Source organism: Arachis hypogaea, chromosome 6, assembly GCF_003086295.3.
Source record: "Arachis hypogaea cultivar Tifrunner chromosome 6, arahy.Tifrunner.gnm2.J5K5, whole genome shotgun sequence".
In the NCBI taxonomy this organism is placed as follows: Eukaryota; Viridiplantae; Streptophyta; class Magnoliopsida; order Fabales; family Fabaceae; genus Arachis; species Arachis hypogaea.
In genome coordinates, this window is record NC_092041.1 from 115,355,923 (window position 1) to 115,371,701 (window position 15,779).

The following is a 15,779-nucleotide window of genomic DNA, read 5'->3' on the forward strand; positions in this document are numbered from 1 at the left end:
ACTTTATAACAAAATACTAAACAAACAAAAAATATCTAAAATTATTAAAAAATAACATTCAAAACTTAATAAAAAATATCTAAAATCATAGAAAAGGATCATTTAAAACCTAATAAAGAACATTCAAAATATTTTTAATAGTTTGCTTTCAAATACTTTTAATTGTACATTTTCAAAAAATATATTAAATCTCTAAAATTTAAACGTATAAAGTCTAGGTATAAGAAACATCCAAAATGATGCATTTTTTTTAATTGTTTGCTTTTATTTAATTTTATTGTACATTTTGAAAAAATATCTGAAACATCTAAAATATAAATATCTAAAATTTAAGTATAAAAAAATCTCAAAAGTGATGCATTTTTTTTTATCATAATTAAATTTTTTTTATTATATTTATATTTTATATTTTTTTTTTGTTAGATTTTGGATTTTTTCTTAAAATAATTCTATATATTTCTATTAATTTGGTTTTAGATATTTTTTTGTTTTTGAATTTTTTATTTGATTTGGATGTTTCTTTTTATTTGATTTTAAATTTTTTTTATTTGTTTGCATCCCAACTAATAATTAACTGTTGTTGACTGATATCCTAATTAATTACCTAACAAAATTGTATAAATAATTTAAAGATATTATCTTTGAGATGTGTGAGACTTGTAATATATAGTTTCAACTTTCATGTATATTTTAATAAAAATCTATTTGATCTAATTCTATATACACTTATATATATATATTTCATATTTATCTTACTAAATAGTTTTATTTATATATTATTATATTTAATATTTAGTTTAGAATATTTAATACATATTTCATTTAAATGTATATTTGTTATTGTATCACATCCATATTTGCACATGTTTATATTCCAGACAATAATTTTTTGGAGTAAAAGGATGTATTACAAGTCCTATGTCTCAAGGATAAAGTTCATACATAATTTTAATAGGGCAAAAAATAGAAATAAGCCAAGGGAGAAAATAATTTACGTGAATAAGCCAAAACGAAAACTGCTTCATGAATCCACCAATGTACATTTATATGTAGTTCGAATCAATTTGGTTCGAATTTCATTTCTACATAATTCGAACCAGTTTGGTTCGAATTACACACAAACACACGCACACACTAATTCGAACCAGCTTGGTTCGAATTACACACACAGTAATTTATGGTATAATTCGAATTATGCTGTTAAAAAATTAATAATTTAAAAATTAAAAAAATATATATTTTATTTCATACGTTAAAAAAAAGCTAACAAAATATTTAATTACGAGACTTCTTTAAAATATTAACGAGCTATCAATTCGATCATACAATACTTTTCTGTCCATTTTTAATAGCTCATGAATATTTTTTAATAATTTTTTTTAATAAATTTTTTTAAATTATACTACAAAAAATATTTTATCCTATGCAAAACAATTTAAAAAAATGGCTTAAAAAAAGGTTAGGATTACTATAAAAATTTGTAATGTTCTAATAACTTAGGTAAATACATGCATGTACTCAAATTTTAAATAAAATATTCTACATAGTCAATAATAATTTAGAAATGAAAGAAAATATTTTATTCCATACAAAATAATTAAAAAATATATTTTATTCTATACAAAATAATTTTAAAAAATGGCTTAAAAGATGTTATAAGTACTATAAAAATTTGTAATATTCTAGTGATTTAGGTAAATACATGATAAAAATATTTTTTCTTTAATTTCTAAATTATTAGTGACTATGTAGAGTATTTCTTTAATGTCCTAAGTCATTAGGACATTACAAATTTTTATAGTACTTCTAACATTTTTTAAGCCATTTTTTAAATTATTTTGCATAGAATAAAATATTTTTTTGTGGTATAATTTAAATAAATTTATTAAAAAAATTTATTAAAAAATATTCATGAGCTAATAAAAATAGACAGAAAAGTATTGTATGGAATTCGAATTGATAGCTCATTAATATTTTAAAGAAGTTTCGTAATTAAATATTTTGTTAGCTTTTTTTAACGTATGAAATAAAATATATATATATTTAATTTTTTAATAAATTTTTTAATAATTTTTTAAAATAAATTATTAATTTTTTAACAGCATTATTCAAATTATACCATGAATTACTGTGTGTAATTCAAACCAAGCTGGTTCGAATTAGTGTATGCGTGTGTTTGTGTATAATTCGAACCAAACTGGTTCGAATTATGTAGAAATGAAGTTTGAACCAAGCTGGTTCGAACTATATATAAACGTGCATTGGTGGATTCATGAAGCAGTTTTCGTTTTGGATTATTCACGTAAATTATTTTCTCCCTTGACTTATTATTGTGATTTGTCCTAAAAAATATGAACTTAATGCGATTAAAATCTTTTATAAACCCTAGTTCCGGAATACTATTCACAACACTATTTTTTGTGTGGTCATGAAATATATATATCACAATAAGCTGTAGGCTATTTTTAATTATAAATTATTATATTAATAGAAGTATCTAACATATATATATTATATAAGAACATAAGAATTTCTAGCCATTGGCTGGGGTAAAACGGGTCCATTCCTACAGTATATATGACAAATTTAAACCACTCTTTAATAGACCAAACAAGTCATAACATACCAAAAGCTTTAGAGGGTAGAACCTCATTTGGGTCTTCCAATTGCATTGAATCCGATGGAAGAGTACACAACCATCACAATGAGTAGTCTTAGTTTATTATTCTTAACCTACACAAATACATGCAAGTAGTTTTTGGTTTACCCAAATGGTGTCCTCCAATCCGACAGGTTAAGGACTAATCTGTCGCAGATCTGAGCTCCATTTAAGGGTCTGCAGCTGGCCAATGAGTTGTTGCATGCACAAGGTAGGATTCGAACTCCTGACACTTGCTTAAGCGGACGAATAAACTGACCACTCAACCAACTCAAGTTGGTTTAAATACATGCAAGTAGTTAATTATATATCTTATTATTTGGGTAAATTAAACTAGCTTTCAAAGTTTGTAATTAGGTTTTTATAGCATTTTTTTATTATTTCTAAAAGTCCTCGTAATATGTAAAAAAAAAGTAGTATTGATGTTTTCTAAGTTACAAAGATAAATTAAAGATTTATGTAGAATAACTAAATCTGTTATGGACCCACTAAAAATTAGTCATAATGTTTTTGTATATAATAACTAAATATATGTGTAATTTAACTTATTTTTAAAATTATTTTTACACGTATATTTAGGTTTAAGGTAGTACAACGAAGTTTGATGTTAAAAGAAAGAAGGAATAAGAATTAAAAAAGAAAATGATAAATATAAGAGTAACAAGATTAAAGAAATGTTGCATAACTAATAAAATTTATTATTTTTAGTCAACACCAAATTAATATTTTATACTCTAAATAGTAAATTTTAAATCCTAAATTCTAATAGCATAAAAAGTATTAGTTTCTTAACATTTCTTAAAAGATAATTGATTTAAGAAAATGAAATTAGTCACGATATAAATTGATTTTTGTGAAATTTCTTTCCAACAAGTAATCGCAAATTAATTTTAATACGAGAGATACATTAGTATAATACATTAATATTGGGTTAAAATAGTGTAAAATATATTGATATGGGATGTATATTAGTAATAGTGAGTGATGTTGATTTTTTTTTTCACTCTATAAAAAGAAATCGCGGTTCACAATTTTTGAAGGGAGAAGTTTAGAATTGAAATCATTACTTACAATTTCATATTAATAAAATGGTGGAAATTCAAGTGCGTCGACTTCACGTGAAGTTGATAGCTGAGAGCCGTTAGATGAAAATTTAGTCAAATCAGTCAAACTATCTAACGGCTCTCAACTATCAACTTCATCTAAAGTCGACTGCACCTGAATTTTCACCTAATAAAATACACGAACAAATCCTAATATTATGATAAATCTGACGTGACAATCCAATATTGAAAAAATGTGTCTATCTAGAAACCCTAATTAATTATGGGAAGGAAGAAGGGTACGTGCTGATTACATTATGACATAATTAAATTTGGACAATCAAACTTTTATGTCTATGGTCTCCTTTTGGGACAATCTGTTAAACACTGAATCAATAAGACACTGACATCATAAGAAGAAAAGAAAATAAAAGACGAAGAACTAACTTGGAACACAAAAGTGGTGACAAGCACTGTTCAAATGCACACAACACTTCTTCAACCTAAACACCCAATCTCCCAACTCCTAGAATTTTCAAAGTAACATCATCTTTTACCCTAACCCTAGAAAACTTCTCTCTCTCTCTCTTTGCTTCTTTTTAAAAGAATTATTAATGACAAGAAGATAGGTTACTTAACAAGAATTATCATTACACTTGTGATGATATATATCGCTTTTCTCAAAAATTTAACCTGATAAAAAAAATACACAAATAATTATATCTCTGATAACACTTAAAAATTGATTACAAGAAGTTATATGTCATGCATAATTAGTTAATTACATATAAAGTTGTACTACGTTCAATTATCCGTTTAAATAAATATCAAAAATTCAAATCTTACTTTATGCATGCAGTATTTCATTAATCAATAATAAACACTTAAATAAAACTTAAATCTACAATAAATTAATCGTTAATTTGTCAGATTATAATAAATCTCATAATTTTTATGAGTATTAAACAACCTAATTATTGAATCCTAAAAATCCAAAGATTTGAACCATAAAGAGAGTGAATGAAATGAAATTAAAAGGTATAAGGATGAGTTATGAGAATCACGTGAGATGAGAAAATCCAAGATATATATGATTCATGGGTCAGAGATGATGAGAAGAAGATAAAACAAAGTTAGATATTATGAAATGACTGTCCCAACACTGGTTTGATGGCTACCACACTTAGAAAGACCACTTGAGCTGTGTTGTGTTTTATTTGTTTTGTGGCCCTCTCTGCTCACTGCCACTGCACCCCTGCATGCTTCTCTTCTCATGACATGCAAATATATATTGCTAATAACTTTTTTTTCCCTTTTAATTATAAATTATTCTACTAATTTATGTGTATATATGCATTGGCTATGATATTACACCAGTCCAATTTTAAATTAAAATGGTATTCAAAAATTTAATTAGAGTAAACTATCAAAATGATACTCAAAAGTTTATATCGCTGATAAAAAAATCTAAAAAATGTTAACGGCCAATAAATTTTTGAAAGATAAAAAACGTAACAAAAAAAATTAGATATTAAATATATATTTAAAATTATTAAAAAAAGTTTTTATCTTTAAAATTTAGTAATTTTATGTAAGTGAATTTTTTTAAAAGTTTTTTATATCGTGAATTATCATATGTTTTTAAAAAATAAAAAAAATTAAAGATTAAATTTTACTTTAAATTATTTTAAACATCTTCTAAATATTTATTCAAATGTTGCCACAAATTTTCAAATAAAATAAATAAGATGTTTGCTAAATGTAAAATTTTTGTTGTCATTTATAAAAAATATAATAAATATTGATTATTTTTGTTACATTTTTAAATCATTCAAGAACTGTTTTATTGATAACATTTTTTAGAAATTTTTTTGTCAGCTTAGATATGAAATTGATAATTAATCTATTTAATTATATTAATTACTAATATAATATACTTTTAAAAATATAATTAATGTAATTACTCAAAGACTATTTTAATGCACCCAGAGGATCTCGTCAATCATTTTGGGTTTAACTCAATATTACACTCGTTCATATTTTTATACGATTTCTTATTGGATGGAATATCAATTAGGTGTTGGATGACTATGTATGTGTATTGACGAATTTCATCATTATCCAAGTCTTTTAAATAATAATACTTGCACATCTAATAATTTAATATTTATTTGAGACATATATATCTAAAGAATTTAGAATAATAACCTAATTGATTATTATATTATAGATTGGATATCAAAAATTTTATAAACTAATTTTAATGCACGGATAAAGTTCTTCTCAACCGCCTCTGATGTTGCTCCCTCAATGGACACAGAAGCTGGACCTTCAATTCAACTCTCCTATAATCCTATTAATATAAAGTTTTTGTTTTAAAAAATAGATTTTTAATTATATATAAAACACTTTAACACCTTATATCATTTAATTAACGGTAGAAACTATGCAGTCGACTTCATGTAAAGTTGATAGTTGAGAGTCGTTGAATAAAAATTTAGTCAAATCAATCAAATTATTTAACGACTCTCAGCTATCAACTTCACGTAAAGTCGACTGCATCTGAGTTTTCACCTTTAATTAATTAAATATACAGAAGAATGTGAGATAAGATTAATATATAGAGGAAGGATTTTGAGATGATTTATTTATGACATAATTTGATATTTGATATTTTGTTAGAAATTCCATTTATGTGCATAAAAGTACTTGGAATATAAAGGTAGATATGAATGAATCTAAGAAATTATCCTTTCAGAAAATGTAGGTAGCTAGCTACCGTGTCTGAGCCCGTGATGAAATGTCAAAATCCAAGCTTGTATGTCATGTCACCATCACATTAGATTCTCTTTTCTTTCTTTCTTTCTTTCTTTCTTTCCTCTTTTTATTCTTTTTTCTTGTTCCTAAGGAGACACATGATAGCTCATACACAACTCACTTGGCGTCTGCATTCTCTCTCTTTTCTTTTTTCATTATTATTATTTTCTTTACTAACTAAAAAACATGTTATTATTCATTAGCCTCTACTAATAAATGTATTCTTTTATTTTATACAAAATTTTAAAATTATTTCTTTTCATTCTCTCGTAAAAAAAAAAAAAGTGGGTGTAAATTCATCTAATCATAAGAGATATCAATATCATAATCCAAGACTTTGGATTTTGGGTTTGACTTAATTTAGGGTATCCTAACTGATTTTGTTGTTTATAAAATAAAAGTAATATTTATTAATTTTAACGATTTTAGCTAATTTATTTTCATATAATTAAAAAAGTTTAATTATTCTATTGGTTTTTATAATTTTATAAAATTCTCAATTAAGTTTTTATATTTTTTTATTTTTAATTAAATTTTTGTACCAAAATTTTTTTTTAATTAGATTCCTCTTAACAGTAATTGATTTAATTATATAGAGATCTAATTAGAAAAAAAAATTAGTACAGGGACTAAATAAAAGAAAAAAAATATACAGACCCAATTAAAAATAAAATTTAGTGGAATGACTCAATTAAAAAAAAGAAGTATAAAAATCTAATTAAAAATTTCACAAAACTATAAAGACTAACAAAATAATTAAACTTCAAAAAAATATAGTAACAAAGAAAAAAAAGTAACAAATAGAAGAAAGTTAATCAGAAAGAGAAAGTGGACATAAAAAAATTATAATTTGAAAACAATTATTTACACGTTTAAATTAATATTTAATATTGATAAATTTTACACACATTTTTATTCTATGCATGATCGTTATCCTTAAAATTAAATGGATATGGATATCCATATATATATAATAATAATAATTATAGTGATAAAAGATTGAAAGGTACTATCTATCCCTCAAGAATTAAACTTGCCTTGAAACTCGAAGCAAATGAAATGAAGAGAAGCAGCTACATTAACCTAAGCCACCATCTACTACATTCTAGCTACTTTCTAAAATAGTGAAAAAGATGATATATTTATTTATAGATATCAACCTCATGCATCATCCTCAAGCTTTATAAGATTTTCAAAATCTATAGGGTAAATCTAATCTTCCTGAAACTAGGGTTTTGGCTCCTTGTTCCCAAAAACCAAATCCATGCCCTTCCCTTGTCACCACTCTCTATATATAAATACAACAAGTACCTTTTGATGTGTTTGGTTTTATGTATTGACTTTGCTTTGATAATAATTATATATACATAAGCTTATTAATGGAACAAGATATGTGAGACTATGATATATGTTTCTTTTTATGGTATTATAGGTTTTTAAGAGCAAGCACTAACTGAACATGCCAGGAATGTGATGAAAAAGAAAGCTAACCCTATAATCCCCATAACTAGCTACCCTAGCTTCTATTCATATAATTCAAATGTCATCCAATCTATTTTGTCCAGAGGATATTGTGTGTAATCTACCAACACTAATTATAAGTTACTTTCTAATTCAGGACATTTATTTCTACTTCAAAATTTAACAATTTCTTTAATTTAGAATTGACTATATCTACCTAGCTTATGATACTCTTTCACATGTTTAGGGAGGCTCAATTTTATGGTTATGAAAGTTTTGTATGTGATGTGTCCGAATATAGATTTATGGGGTACAAGATAAATTTGTGGGACAGCTTTTTTTGAGTGTCAGGATGTAGAACTCGAATCCTGCGAATTGTTTGATTTAAAAATTTTGCAGAACAAATTGGATCTTTCATGTTCTTTTCCTTTAACAACTTCGACCGTCCGTTTATCATAGAGGAACTCGCATGGTCCAAGTTCTTACTCTGACACTATACAGATGTGAAGCACCTATGTTCTCCAAATCACAGTCCAACCCCATTAGTACCTCCATATTCAAATTGAAAAGCTGGTTTAGGGATGAACATTTAGAATCACAATTTTGCATGACTTAATTTCTATTAAGGCTCATCTAGTTAACACATTCAAACAAAACTCCAAGGAGCCGTTTATTATTGATTTAAAGAAATTCACTTTATTTATAGGAATTGTCTATATAAAAAATATTATTTTATGTCTAATTAAAGTTTTAAAATCTAATTTCTATGAAAAATTACTCTCAGGGATTTTTTTATTAAAATATAAAATTTTATTTCCATATTAATTAAGAAAATAAAATTAATATATGAAAATATTATTATTACATTCTCAATTATTATGTTTCTTATCAAATAGCTCATCATTTTATTGATATTGAAGTTATTTTAGAAATTAATAATCTATTTCAAATATATATATAATAGAACAAACATATTCTAATTTATTCTTGAAATATTAAAACGAATTCCCAATTATTTATAGTACTTAACAAAACATTTTTATATAATGATACACATGTATAATATTTCCGGCATAATATTTCTGAGAATATAATTATTTGGAATATATTTCTTAACCTTGACACAAATTAAACACCCACAAAACTCTTATTCATATTATGATTGAATGAATTTAACCTAAATTTAAAAATGGTTAAATATTAATTATTTATGTGTTTTAAACAATGCATGCAAAAAATATGACCAAACTTTGATTTCTAGATTTTTTTATTTTTATAAATATTTTTCTATTTACAAAAAGGTAAATAATATATCAAAATTTGATATCTAAAATTCTTTTTGCTAATATATATATATATATGACTCTCTAAGTTTTTAAGATAATTTCATGATATATATAGTATTAAGTTTTTAAGGGTTAAATTCATATTACCTCTATTCTAAATAAAGATCAAATTGTAGTACAACTTAAAAATGAATTTGTGCATAACCTAAATTTCAAATAATTTCGTGATAAAAAAACAGGGAAAAAGAAAAGAAGAAGGTAAAAGTAGCTAAACATAACTCAAAATTGAAGGTCCAATTTTTGATAATACAAAAAATTTTAGAGTAATGATTTTGAGTTTAAGATTAGGTATCAACATTTTAATTCAACACATAAGGCAGATAAAAAATTTAACCAATATTTTTTGTAAGCATTGAATTGAACTAATATATTTTACAATTTGGGATAGAAGGTTATTATTAGATATTATTATTCATATTTTGAAGTTTAAACTTCAAATTTTGAATTCAACCGTATGAATAATAATGTTAAAGCAAAAAGAGAATTATTAATTAACTAATTACTAAATAAAAATTAATTTTCAATTTTTTTTATTTATTCTATGCAAAGAGTTCATACTTCAGTTTTCCTTTTTAAGTATCGACTCCTATGTTTGGTTTTTATCTACAAATAACAATTATTCATTATTTAATATTTATACAAAAGTTGGCAGCGTATCTAGTGAAAGGGTGACATGACGCTGCATGCCATGCACCGTTGCCTAATAATAATAAAAATATATATACATATTAAATTATTTAATAATTTTGAACTATTATATTAATTTTATATAAAATTAAGCGTATTTAAGTTTTTACGTATATATTTGATTTGATTCCCAAGATTAACGGCAGCGTGTAAAACACAGAGAAGTGAAAGCTATAATGGGCTATGTAGCTCTGTAAACCCTATTCATATATTCATCCCTCTTTCCTACGTTCTTTTCTGTGCCTATGCCTATCACTCTATCTCCTCAATTATCCTCATCCACATTCTTTATTTTTTATCCATATTATAATATAATATTAATTAATAACCATTATCATCATCACCTGCATGCACCGTATTTCTATATTTGAAAGGTAGGTCAACTGAATTCAAATGATAAAATAATTAATTTTTATTCAATTTGTATTAGGTTGTTTATTAGAATTAAAAAAAATTATATTTATCGACAAAATTATATGTCTAGTATTTTAATTTATATTCATCTAATTTATTACTTTTGCTTAAATCTATGATTATTTACTTAGTTAATCAAATTGACAGATTTTCTTTTATATGTTATAAAATAAAAATTAAAAACCAAATAAACTAATTTAAATTATTTTTTTATTTCTTACCGTATTTTCCAGTATGACAAATCAAGAACAAATTCACTATAAATTTAAACTCGATTGAAAAATCTATCACTAACCAATAGAATATTATATATACACGAGAAAATTTAAATTTTTGATAGTTACACAAGTGAGATCCAAATTGGTTCATTTATATATTTGGCCATATGAAACTTCCTTTCACATAGTGTTGTCACTTAAAAATGGGTTTGATCATGTAACAAAACAATAGACATGGCAGTTTCCTTTTTTTGTTTTTTAAATGGAACACATTCGAATCCGTCAAGTTTTAATGGTCTTCTTTTCTTTTCTTTTTGGACTTGGCCTATACAAAAATAGTTTTAAGATCCAACAAATAATGGAAGGGCTTCAAATAAGCTCAAAGCCTACTTCTAAATAGACTTCCTAAATGGGCCTGAAAGCCTTCTTCTAATTCTAAAGAAATAGTGTGGGACTCACACAGGGCTTTAGCCCCATCTTTAATACCAAAAAAAAAAAAAAGTGGGACTCACACATGTCGCGTATAAACCAAATGTATAAATAGAACAATGCTAGACAGTTAACAAATATTATCATTTTGATCAATAATAATTTGTATTCATATTTATCAAAATTTTATACAAAAAATATATAATTTACATTTTATATTTATATTTATTAGAGTTTGCATACATAAATCAATACCGTTTGCGCTAACATTTTTTAGAATCTACACATATGAATTAGTAAAATGTATTTGTTAAAGACAATTTAGCATTTGTGCTAATCAAATAATATCCAAAAAGAAAAAGTATAGGGCACTGTTGTTAAAATCTGGTCAATACTTAATCAGCAAAAGAAAAGATGAATAATTCCACACCATTAGATGTAATCTCCCATCATTAAAAATACTAATGATGACTAATAGATAGCTACAAATTACAGAACCTACACCTAGAATAATTTTATTGACCATACCATACTAGGTGTACATTAAAATCAACTCATTTACTCAAACAAATTTACATTGTTAAGGATATATTATATATAAATAGAAGCTAATTGAAAAAATAGGATATCCTCAACAAACTGGCAGATCATAGTTACCAATGTATGATCAAAGGTAAAATAATAATATGATACATAGAAAACTCGTACACATCTATAAACATGTAAGCTTACTTGTTTCATGCGAATCCCGGAATCCATAACAAAATGGAAGAATAGCTTAGGAAACTGATGTAAAGCATTGCTACCACCTCCGTACTAATGATGTGAGCAGCTACAAAACAAAACAAAAGGTTTTCATTTCCACGATGATTCAATATCTCAATGCTTTTACATATGGCCATTCAATCCCTTAAGTTATTTACTATGAAATGAATTCTTTTTTCTTCAAAAAAAGATAAGCATATTACATAGCTTATGATCTTTTGTAATCGTTTCTAAAACAGACAACTTGATGATAACTAAGATGTGGATACATGTTATGTTAAGCAGTTTGGCCAAATATATTAAGTCATCTAACGATTCACAACTATTATGTAGCAGAGTTATGAATTTTAGTATCTTAAGATTTTGTATACCTCAAAGAGTTCGAAAGGACTGCCACGGCGATAGACATCGTCGTCGGCCTTGCTTTTATTTGGGAGAGGAAGAAGAGTATAGAGCAATGCTCTGAATGTGATGAGCAAAACAGCAGTGCTTCCCAGACTCACAAATATGAAGCCATAGTTTGGAAGATTACCGGACGTTGCGGTCCTTATTGCTATTCCTATCTGTAAACAAAATGACAACAATGAAATAAGAAGCTTATGAATCCAAAGCAAACTGAATGGATAATGATTGCTTCACAACTTACTTATACTAGGTTTTTTTTTTTTTAAACAAAAAGCTCAACACAACAAGGTGAAGCAACCAGAAAGTACAAAGTTATTAGGTAATAAAACAGAAAATTAAACTGTAGTCATCTCCAGCATAGCTATCAATAACTAGAAGGATTAAAATCAGTCTACTCTTTGTAGCTCCTAATCGAACTTACTTATACTAGTGAAGACATTGATGAGTTGATTAAGAAAGCATTCAACTTACAGGGATCCCAAGTGCCCAGGACTTAGCAGTAGCAATGAGAGCAGTGGGGAGACCCTTCATCCCTCGGCCATCCTCGCTGTAACCTCCAAGAAAGTAAGCACCAAGGAACCATCCTGTGCAGCATTATCCAATCAAGAGTGCTATTTATACAATCTAATGAGAATGAAGCAAAGTACCGGCTATGAAAGGATCGGCGGTTCGCAGGGTTTGGAGGTCCATGGTAGATAATCCATGACTGTATCTTCCAATGGTGGCAAAGACAAGTAAGGCCAATACATCCACACCAGCTAGCAGAGCCACACGCCTGAACAATAATCATGTTTTCACTAACTTGTAAAATATTAAACTATTCTTTCACCTTAATCCATAACAACAATAAAAAAGTTTCGCCACAAATTCAGTTCAACAGAATACATAAATTCAATTACAATTTTAATCTTTATTATTTTATTTTATGTTTAATTATTATTATCTTATTTTTATTTGCTTTTATCTATTTTTAGGCCAATGCTATATATATATTTAATTTTATCTTCATAATACAATTCAATTCAATCAATTAAAAAATACAAAATATAATATTCTTTCTCTCTTCTTTTTCTTATTCTTTCACAATTTTATCATTTTGACTCGGAAAAATTTAAAGAAAAAGGCAAGATTACCCCCATTTTTGAATACGGGAAGAAGAAGAGGAGGAGGTTGGCTTGTCAAACTGGATGACACCCTCCAATGGAACATCCTGGGCAGTGACAAAAAGGGGTTGGTCATTGGAGGTAGCTGAAGAATTGGAATTGTTGTTGTCTCCTTGAGCCTTGGTGATTGTGAGATGATGAAAGGGTCTTCTTGTTGTTGGATTAAGATGGAATGAGGATGGAAGGGGTTTCAAGTTTAGAGATGAACAAGGGGTCAAGAAGGACGCAATTCCAGCCATGGATGGATCCACGATTCACTTCGATTTTATTATCCACACACTACAAAAACAAATAACCAATTAAGCAAAAATACACACACATTCACTCTACTGACACACACCCATTAGATACTCTTTTTTTCATCAGAGAGATTCCAACCCATGTAGCACCTTTAAGAAGCAAATACATTTGCCATTGGGACAAGCCTCAGCCACAAAGCTAATTGGTAATTGTTGAAAGCAAAATAAAAGCCCAAATTCTTTTGTCAAAATGGCTATGCTTTAGTAATCAACTATGACCTAACGTCCTAACCCATCCGTTTATTGAAGCCCAGTATGAATATTTACTTCTTGGGCCATCATATTTTGTACCTCTGACCCTTTGACATATTTTTTAGGCCCAAAAAGTGTAATTCAAGCCCAGAAAAAACATGAAAATGCTTGACAAGATTGTTAGGTGATTTTTATTTTTGGATATTAACAAATGTTGTTAAGTTGAATACAGCTTTACTCTATGGATAACAAATTGGCTTACTAATTTGCTATAACTCTAATGCACCTTGGAAAACAAATAATTACTCAAATCAGTCCGAATTGTTTTTAAGATTTGACATTTTAGTCTTTTAAATATTAAAATTATAAATAATCTCTAAAGTTTAATTTCGTCAATCTCGTATAAATTATTCCGTTAGTTATTCACAAAAAATATTAACATAGAACATTAAGTCACATACGTGACCATTAAATATTTACATATGCGAGATGGACGAATCAATCTCTGTGGTAAGATAGATGAATCAATCCCTCGACTCCACAACCTTCTTCCTTTCCAACACACTTTTCTCCACTATAACAGTTCATGTCTCCTCCTCCTTCTCATCATCTCCAATCTCCCTTCTCTACTCCTCTTCCATTGCCCCTCTCCTCTTTTTCATCATTAACTTTGTCCTCTTTTATATCGCCTCCACTCGTGATACGTGTTTTAAATGTTCGTGTGTATCATGAAGAGTGCAAGTATTATTTTGTAGTTATTAGCTTAAATTTTTTAAATATTAAAATGTTAAGTTTAATTTCATGTATTTTTATTTTATTTATTTTGTTAGCATATTGGACTTTATGTTACTTGGTTTAAGATTTTTTATCTTTAACCTAGTATGAGGTATATAAATACCTTTTAAACTATTGTAGGTGTCAAACATAGATTAGAGGAATGAAAAATCACTTGAGAGTTTCGTGAAAAAATTATGGTATAGACAAATGAGGTTGAGTGAGTCCCTCTCTTATTGTATCAAAAAATTGGATAAAAGGTAGAGTAATTTCCTTCCGTTCAATTTCAGTTTATCCAAACTATGGTAATATAGACAAGTAAGTTTAAATGAGTCCACTTCATGTTACATTAAGAAATAGAATAAAAAGTAGAATAATTTCCTTTGTACTTAATTTTAATCTATTCTTTTTGTTGTGGCGAATGAGAGTGTGTTGAAAAGATGGAAAATTATAAGGTCGAGAGACTAATTCTTTCAGCTCGCACGTATAAACACTTAACGGCACGTGTGCAAGCTAACGTTCTATATTAGTATTTTCTATTAGTGATTAACAAAATAATTTAAATAGAAACTAATTTAATTAATATAATTAAACTTTGAAAATTATTTTTTTATATTTTAAAATTTAGAAGACGAAAGTATCTGATTTTAAAAAATTCAAAAACGAAAATAAATAATTACTTAAAAAAAAAAAAGAGAGTTTGGCCAACTTTAAAATTATTATTGACAACTCTATTAATGGAACTCTATGATAGCTCTATCGAATAGTTTGCCCACTTTCTATACTTGCTTCTTAGTTCATAATAATGAGAAAATAAACAAGTGAATGAATCTCGAGCAAATAAAACATAAGTCGCTATATATCATTACCTCATCAAAACATATATATATATATATATATATATATATATATATATATATATATATGTTTTTCTTCAATTTTTTATTTAAGAGCGAAAATGGACTTACTAGATAGCTCTGCACAATAATTTAATTTATCTCTAACCTAGACATATGTGACCCCCCACTCCATGCGTTACAACACCCAACATATATAAAACAAAACAAAATTATGTGTTACATGTGTCTATGCATTTTCTAGGCACAT

The 15,779-nt window shown here is 26.5% G+C and overlaps 1 protein-coding gene across 1 annotated transcript; it reads right to left on the bottom strand.

Moving 5' to 3' along the window:
- Positions 1-11,613: 11,613 nt before the first annotated feature.
- Positions 11,614-13,841, bottom strand: LOC112756011 (uncharacterized). Its single transcript, XM_025804399.3, has 5 exons — positions 13,378-13,841; positions 12,892-13,019; positions 12,716-12,828; positions 12,211-12,402; positions 11,614-11,906 (listed from the first exon to the last, which is right to left on the bottom strand). Exons 1-5 carry the CDS (start codon positions 13,644-13,646, stop codon positions 11,877-11,879), a joined length of 732 nt encoding a protein of 243 aa, XP_025660184.1. The 5' UTR covers positions 13,647-13,841; the 3' UTR covers positions 11,614-11,876.
- Between the last annotated feature and the right edge of the window lie 1,938 nt (positions 13,842-15,779).

Coding starts and splice junctions, on each gene's coding strand:
- LOC112756011 (XM_025804399.3), bottom strand. CDS start 13,646: ATGGCTGGAATTGCGTCCTTCTTGACCCCTTGTTCATCTCTAAACTTG. Junction 13,020..13,377: donor TCCCGTATTCAAAAATGGGG/GTAATCTTGCCT, acceptor ATTATTGTTCAG/GCGTGTGGCTCTGCTAGCTG. Junction 12,403..12,715: donor CCTGGGCACTTGGGATCCCT/GTAAGTTGAATG, acceptor TTTTGTTTACAG/ATAGGAATAGCAATAAGGAC.